This window comes from Lathyrus oleraceus, chromosome 3 (assembly GCF_024323335.1).
Source record: "Lathyrus oleraceus cultivar Zhongwan6 chromosome 3, CAAS_Psat_ZW6_1.0, whole genome shotgun sequence".
Taxonomy (NCBI): Eukaryota; Viridiplantae; Streptophyta; class Magnoliopsida; order Fabales; family Fabaceae; genus Lathyrus; species Lathyrus oleraceus.
In genome coordinates this window covers 24793831-24801949 of record NC_066581.1, presented here as the reverse complement: position 1 = coordinate 24801949, position 8119 = coordinate 24793831, and the positions used below count along the sequence as shown (strand labels likewise).

Here is an 8119-nt window from a genome sequence, read left to right as displayed (position 1 = left end):
TATGCTGACTTGTTCGTAAATATAGCATAGTATCATATTCAAACAATTTTTGTAAGTTGTAACAAATCCAATTCATTCAATTACAGTGTTTCCTCCGCACCTCCCATTTTAATAGTATGGAAAAGAAAAAGAAGAAAAACACCAAAATTAGAATCCATAACAAAATTTAATATCATTTTGGCTTTCGAGCTAGCTGGGTTTAGTTTGCTTCAATCTCCATGGGGGCGTTAACAACATAACAACACCCCGCCATCAAAAAAGCGTAAAAGAACAAACAAAGAAACTATCTTTTTTTTTGGCGTACAGGAAAATCCTTCTTGTATCACAAATTATAACAATTTGTGGGGACAAATTTTTTTTTTCCTGTATGCCCTGAAATATATATATCTTTTCTCTTCAAACATGCATAAGCATGCAAGTTTGTTATTTTCTCTAGTTGGTATCTTCGTTTTCTTGCATGGCATTGACGGTGCATGGAGAGAGGAGCCCGGTTCGTTGATATTGGGTTGCGGTTTGAATGAAGGAGGAGCGGAAGATATTGATGGAAGACAATGGAGTCCTGATAATAAGTTTTTGGTACCAGACAATGGTTCAATCATGTCTAAAGCCGCATACCAAGAACCTTCCCTCTCTTCTTTGGTTCCATACATGACAGCTAGAATTTTCACATCAGAAACAACGTACAAATTCAATATTCAACGCGATAAACGTTATTGGCTCAGGCTCCATTTTTACCCGTCTCTTTATGGCAGTTTCAGCCCTTCTGATTCATATTTCTCTGTGGCTGCTAATGGGATTACCCTCCTCAGCAATTTCAGTGCTTACATCACTTGTGAAGCCCTCTCACTGGCTTATATTGACAGAGAGTATTCCCTTGCTCCTTTGAATTCGGATACTTTGACTCTTACCTTTAAACCTTCTGACAAGCAAAAAGGTGCTTTTGCTTTCGTCAATGGCATTCAATTGATCCCGATTCCTGAATTGTTTGACTCTGCTGCATTGGTAGGGTATGTTGAACAAAAAGTAGAAGTCAAAAGCATGAGCTTGCAAACCATGTTTAGATTAAACGTTGGTGGGCAGTATGTGTCTCCAGCCCAAGATTCTGGCCTTTCTAGGATGTGGTACGACGACACGCCTTACCTGTATGGTGCATCCACAGGTGTCACCAACAAAGCTACCAAGGATGTTCGAATCAACTACCAGACTATGCCACAATACATTGCTCCTGAAACTGTCTACTCAACCTCAAGATCAATGGGAAATGATAAGAACGCGAACATAGCATACAACCTCACGTGGATTTTCCAAGTTGATCCAAATTCCATGTACCTCGTGAGGTTGCATTTCTGTGAATATTATTATTCCAAGGTGAACGAGATTGTTTTCAATATACTTATCAACAACCAAACGGCAGAGCCTCAAGCTGATGTTATTGGGTGGACAGGAGGTAAAGGCGTGCCGACTTATAAGGACTATGTGATATATGTCCAAGACGGTGAAGGGGATGAAAAACTTTGGCTTGCGCTGCAGCCAGCACCTGAGACAAAGCCAGAGTTCTATGATGCCATACTCAATGGGGTGGAGATATTCAAGCTCAATGACACAGACTTGTCTGGCCCCAATCCTCAGCCTTCAGACATGCTCCTAGAAGATCAAGCGGAGGAAAGAGGTTTCCAAGCACACGAAGGATATAACAGGAAAGCCGTCATTGGTGGAGCTGCTGGAGGTGCTGCAGGTTTTGCTTTTATGGCGGCAATCTGCATTACTGTCTTCAACAAGAAGAAGAGAGTTCCAGGGTCATCCACAAACACAAGCTGGCTTCCCATATACGGAAACTCACACACAAATGCCAGTAAATCCACGTCTGGGAAGAGCATTGCTAGTGCAAACCTCGCTGCCATGGCTCAAGGTCTGTGTCGATATTTTTCCTTACAAGAGATAAAGCAAGCAACCAAAAGTTTTGATGAGTCCCTGGTTATTGGGGTTGGTGGATTTGGAAAGGTTTACAAAGGTGTCATTGATGATGGAACGTTAGTGGCAGTTAAGAGGTCAAATCCACAATCAGAACAAGGAGTCAATGAATTCCAGACGGAGATTGAGATGCTTTCTAAGTTGAGACACAAGCATTTGGTGTCCTTGATTGGATTTTGTGAGGAAGATGATGAGATGTGTTTGGTTTATGACTACATGGATCTGGGAACCTTTAGGGAACATTTGTATAAGGGCATCAAACCTTTAAATATTCTAACGTGGAAGCAAAGATTGGAGATTTGCATTGGGGCTGCAAGAGGACTTCACTACCTTCACACAGGGGCCAAGTACACCATCATTCATAGAGATGTCAAAACAACAAATATTCTCTTGGATAATAACTGGAATGCCAAGGTATCAGATTTTGGATTGTCAAAAACTGGTCCAGAGATGAACGCTGGCCATGTTAGTACCGTGGTGAAAGGTAGTTTTGGCTACTTGGATCCTGAGTACTTCAGAAGGCAACAATTGACTGAAAAATCTGATGTCTACTCATTTGGGGTTGTCCTGTTTGAGGCTCTATGTGCCAGGCCTGTTCTGAATACTAATCTTCCAAAGGAACAAGTTAGTCTTGCAGAATGGGCTTTGCTCTGCAATCAAAAAGGAACAATAGAAGATATCATTGACCCCCATATCAAGGAAACTATAAAGCCAGAAAGCTTGAAGAAGTTTGTGGACACAGCTGAAAAGTGCTTGTCTGATCACGGAACTGATCGTCCGTCCATGAATGATTTGTTGTGGAATCTAGAATTTGCTCTCAACCTGCAAGAAAACAAGGATGGTTCAACTCACTCTTCAGCTCAAGTTGATGAAAATGAGTTTGAAGAAATTAACTTGGGAGACAACATGGCAAACCATTATAAGAACCTGAGCCTTGGAAGTCAGCATGACCTTAGCCAAGATTCCGATTCCGATTCCAGTGAGAGTCCGACTAAAATCTTCAAAGAACTTGTTAATTCAAAAGGGAGATGAAGAGAGATTATCTTGATTGTTATTTTGTAACAGGCTTTGAAGGGAAGCCATGGAATTTAAGCAAATAAAACCTACTTATTATTAGCATTGCTCATGTGAAAGTGGAATAATATAAAGTATAAATTATGTACAAGCACTAATATATTTATATATATGTTATTCTAACCTAATGGACTAATAGACCGAATAAAAATTACTACTCCTTCTACTACTACTACAAATAATAATAATAATAATAATAATAATAATAATAATAATAATAATAATAATAATAATAATAATAATAGTAATAATAATAATAATAATAATAATAGTAATAATAATAATAATAATAGTAATAATAATAATGACAATAACAATAATAATAATAATAAAAATAAAAATATATTAGTTACAACTGCCTGGAAATATTTAAAGCTTCTATGTGTTGCTATATCTGTTAAATACTATTTACTCTGTCAAGTTTAGTGTGTACAAAATCTACATATCATTCATATGTCTACAACTCTATAAAAAAAGCACTTCAATTGCGTGTTGCTTGACAAATATTATACAGACCAATATCTTATCTGTGTATTACTTTGCTTGGTAATGTTCAAGTTTATTTATATTATGTACAAAATATGCTGTTTATAAACTGGAAAAAAATTCACCCTAGAAATGTGAAGAATAAGAAGTTTTGTTTCTGATTTTGAAGAAAACACCTACACTCAATACAGTTTTTAACTAATCAAATTCAAGTTTCTCAAGCCTGAAAAGTTTAAAGAACAAAAACTTTTAATAAGGGATGAGAAAGAGAACAGATGACTTTTCATTCCAATAATACAATAATGTCACTATCTCTTTCTTTTACAGAGGCAAGTAACTTACAACTTTTGCCATTACATGTAGCTGTTTAGGGGTATTAGGTCCCTTTCTCCCGAATGGAGAGTTTGAGTTTCAAGTTCAGTCTCTCTTTAAGATCAGTGCCGTTACTTTCAGGGAAATTTCCTTTGCATGGATATGAAATGAATCTTGTGTTACCAGAGGAGTGACCTGCTTTAGGAGCACCATAGCCTACTTGGCAAGTTCATATACTTGGGCTTCATTCATCTTTTCTTCTGACCTCAAACCTGGGAATTGTCCAATATCATGGCCTTCCAGTGGTTGAAACTCTTGATTCAAACCAACAGCAAACTCTCCAGGATCAGTTCCAGGACTTTGGATATAGTCTGCAATCTGTGCCAAAATGTCCAAACACGATTTTGAATTGCAAAAGGACATTGTTAAGGCATTTCACAATGTGGTAAAACTGAATTACTAATGTTGAAGGTGTCCAATTAGCAAATTAAAAAAATCTGTGGCAAACAAACCACATAAATTGACAAGTGAAAGTGACATACATGGTTAGCTAAAGCAATTCCACTCAAGGCTGCTGCCTCTATATTAGAACCTAGTAGCCAATCACCGCATATCCCAGCCCTTCCAAAGGGATCAAAGATGCAGGGAACTCCTGGTGTGTTAGTTGGAAGAGCTGCACCCCTGCATATCTTTCAATGATTTAAGTTTACATACAACGTTTTAGAGCTACCAATATTTTAGAAACTCTGAGGACATAAATATTAGCCCATCCAGTCTGTTGACAACATATCTATCGCACAAAACTATCACACAAGAAATGCTACTCAGGAACCACATGTATTAACATTTGATTGTCAAGCAACTGCGCATTTGAGAAGTCACTTATAATAATAACATTTTGATTGTCAAGCAACTCCCCATTTGAGAAGCCACTAATAATAAGAACATTATGTAAACCCAACCTGACCAAAACCATGGCTGAAGGACATTTAATATCAACTAATAATAATACTTTGACTCTTACCATAGTTGGAGCTTCGTATAAGAAGGTTTAGGAAGTGACCCTTTTGATAATCCGAGGGCAGCCTCAACGCCCTCTAGCATTCCTTCCTTTACCCTCGATGATGTCACAGTAGGTATATTTTCCTGATAAATAAAATGTGGCTCACATTTAAGTTATTAAAAGTGTTAATCGTCGCTTGCACGATGAATGGAAATGCATAGGTTATCATAATATATAAATTAATCAAATCCTACCAATATGCTACTCCTTTGTACCTTCCAAATATATCCAAAGTAACCGCAAAACAAAGTTAACACTCGAGAACATGGATCAACTTTTGTCATAATGTTCTATGCTAGGACCATGTTTCTATTCAAATCGTTAATCTCGAGGTCTTTCTTAATAACTTCTTATAGTTTTTCTAGGTCTTACTCTACCTCTAGTTGTTTGACTTCTCTTCATCTGATCTCCTCTCCTTACTACAGAATCTACAGATCTTCTCTCTACAAGCCCAAACGATCTAAGCCTATTTTCCACCATTTTTTCTACTATAGGTGCTACCCCAACACAATATCATATATTGTTTAAAATTTAACTACCTACCTGTGGAACCTTGTTCTGTTTTCCATAAGTAGCAGTGCTCAGAAAGGTCCAACAGTGAGGACCATCATTCTGGGGAGCCAGTAGTTTCTTGGTATTATTGCCCATCCATGACACTGAATCAATTCCTCTAACAAAAGCTCCTTCAAAGGGAACTCCTGTGTTCCCTGGAAAAGGAAGAGGGTCCTCAAATGCTGCTAGAAGTGCCCATATTGAACTAAGCTCCAACCTCTAACACAATGGACAATACACCAGAAACAACAAGTAATATGAGTACGAGTATAATAGTAAATAAAGCTGAAAATAGAGTACCAGTTTATCAAGCCAAATTAACTGCAAAGGGAATGCCCTAGACTGACCTTCATTTGTTTTGCCACTAATGGCAAACCCGATGTCATAAGCAAACGGTTTGCACATTTTCCTGTTGGCAAACAGATTAATAGTTACTGAAGAAGCCATAAGTCAGACAACTGTTTACATTTAAATACTCAAGGCCGATAACAATGTAGAAACATAATTTGACTATATTATTTTGAAGAGAACAAACAAAGAAACTATCAAGTTACCATTGTGCGCAATAACAATTGCATCAAACTTCCCACAAGGTTTCCCATTTTCACTCAAATGCCACATCCCATTAAATGGCTCCAATTTACTGATCCAGCACGGCCTCTCGACATTCACCAACCGAGTCTGCACAAGATCCAGATTCTTATCACAAAAATAAAATGGAATGGAGCTCGCTTTCATAAGTTCTCCTAAACGGTTAAGTTAAGTTATTAGGTAAACTCAGCTAAGTCAATAGAATTAGAATCTTGATAGTTAAAAACAAAGGTGAATAATGAGTATGTAATGAAGAATAACCTCAGACAGTAATGAATCAGCAAGGAACCTCATTCCATTAGTCGCTATATATCTCGGAGTCGATGGTAAAATTGGAAGAAATTCACCACCATTATGAAGCTCTCCTACAGTACCCAACCACTCTTTAACCAAACCCTTATCCACCCAAGCATTAACAAGTTGAGCAAAACTGGAATCATTAACAGTAAAAAACTGAGCAGCATGATCAAATATCAAAGAATGTTTATCATTAGCATCAATAACCCTAGTTCCCAATCTTCCACCAAGTCCATGAATACCCTAAATACAAACGACATTGTTAGGTTGCGTTTAGAGGAATGAAATTAAATCAGCGAAGTAAAGAGAAGACAGAGGAGTAAAATAGTAACGGACAGTATCGAAAACGGTTGAGCGAACACCGCGTTTATCTAAGTAGATAGCGCAGAGGAGGCCGGAGATGCCACCGCCGATTATGGCAACATGAGGTTCGTCGGAGAAAGGTGCGGTGAACGTGACTTGTTCTTGTTTGAAGGATTTTCTGAGAATTGATTTTCGGGAAGTTCCGTAGGATGATTTTCTGCGGGGTTTGGAGGGTGGAGGGTTTTGCATCGTGACTGTGGTGAATGTTGAGGAAGACGACGGAAGGTTGCGGTTACTGAAGCATGGAGGTGTGGAGGGTAATAGTTTCCATGTCTTGATATTCAGAGTAAACATTTTTAGGTAGGATTTTTCATTCAAGCTTAGTTATGTTATGGATATGTATATTCCTATCCGTTTTATCTTTTCCCGGTAAATTACATTTTTTTCATTGTGCTCAAAAATTAGATTTTGTTGATTGTGTCTATTAAATTTTCTTCTTTTGTCTATATTTAATTGCTAGAGTGAAAAAAGTTTCTTCTTTGTGTGGTTTTTTCTTGAATGTGGAATACAGAGCCTTAATTGGTTTGATTTATGTATATTAAACGAGAAAAAATCTAGAGTGGATGATAAATTTGATATTGACCGAAAAATATGAAAGACATTATGCATAGTTGAATTTGAGCGTACATCCGAATGTTGAAGTTTAAATCGATGTTTAATAGTTGTGGCAAAAATTAAAGGAGTTGTATGAGTGTAGGAACATGTAAAATAAAGCATATGTTAGATTCGAAAATAGGTAATCAACAATCTAACTAAGTTTGAAAGATATATATGATCTCCCTAATCTTTCCTTCCTTGCCAATTACTTTTGCACTAAATGTTGCCCGTTTATGTAATTTACTAAATCAATCTTTTTGACCAATCAAAACAACCATATCATCCCGATCGCGACCATTGTATTGAAACAATTCAAACTACACTTTTACCCAACGATTCTTTCATTTACCTGGGTTACATTCCCTCTCTCATTTCAATACGTTTTTTTATTCGTTTTCTATTTTTCTTTTGACATGTTGCAGACCACTCAAAGCTTCTTTGTCTTCTCTTTCTTCAACCTCCAACCTAGAATCATTATTGCCATCTTTGTTTCAGGTAACTGCATATTTCTTATGCTCATGTCAGTTTTTTTTTTGTATTCATCGTGTTGTGCTTATCTTCTTGTGTATTCGTTTTTGTGGCAGATCGCACTCTTCATGTTCATCTTCTTATCGTCTTCGTGTTCATGTGGTTCATGTTCATCTTCTTCGTGTTCATCTTCTTGTCATGTTCATGTTCATGTTCGCCGTCTTAACTCATTCATTATTTTGGGTCAATCTGGTTTATCAGTTAGTGTTTAATCAGTTTTCAGACATTAATAAGTGTGCTTTCTAAGTTTCTTTCAAATTGGATGATGATGTTACTTCATTTAAC

General features: G+C 37.1%; 2 protein-coding genes across 2 annotated transcripts; one reads left to right on the top strand and one right to left on the bottom strand.

Moving 5' to 3' along the window:
* The first annotated feature begins 207 nt into the window (after positions 1 to 207).
* LOC127132224 (receptor-like protein kinase ANXUR2) lies at positions 208 to 3127 on the top strand. The gene has a single exon (XM_051061136.1). It carries the CDS (start codon positions 403 to 405, stop codon positions 3001 to 3003), a length of 2601 nt encoding a protein of 866 aa, XP_050917093.1. The 5' UTR covers positions 208 to 402; the 3' UTR covers positions 3004 to 3127.
* A 664-nt stretch (positions 3128 to 3791) lies between these two features.
* On the bottom strand, positions 3792 to 7067 carry LOC127132225 (uncharacterized). Its single transcript, XM_051061137.1, has 8 exons — positions 6683 to 7067; positions 6311 to 6589; positions 6013 to 6139; positions 5806 to 5867; positions 5450 to 5677; positions 4868 to 4989; positions 4386 to 4524; positions 3792 to 4221 (listed from the first exon to the last, which is right to left on the bottom strand). The coding sequence occupies exons 1-8, from the start codon at positions 7001 to 7003 to the stop codon at positions 4060 to 4062; spliced, it is 1440 nt and encodes a 479-aa protein (XP_050917094.1). The 5' UTR covers positions 7004 to 7067; the 3' UTR covers positions 3792 to 4059.
* Between the last annotated feature and the right edge of the window lie 1052 nt (positions 7068 to 8119).

Coding starts and splice junctions, on each gene's coding strand:
- LOC127132224 (XM_051061136.1), top strand. CDS start 403: ATGCATAAGCATGCAAGTTTGTTATTTTCTCTAGTTGGTATCTTCGTT.
- LOC127132225 (XM_051061137.1), bottom strand. CDS start 7,003: ATGTTTACTCTGAATATCAAGACATGGAAACTATTACCCTCCACACCT. Junction 6,140..6,310: donor CTGATTCATTACTGTCTGAG/GTTATTCTTCAT, acceptor GATCTTGTGCAG/ACTCGGTTGGTGAATGTCGA. Junction 4,990..5,449: donor AACAGAACAAGGTTCCACAG/GTAGGTAGTTAA, acceptor TTTATTTATCAG/GAAAATATACCTACTGTGAC.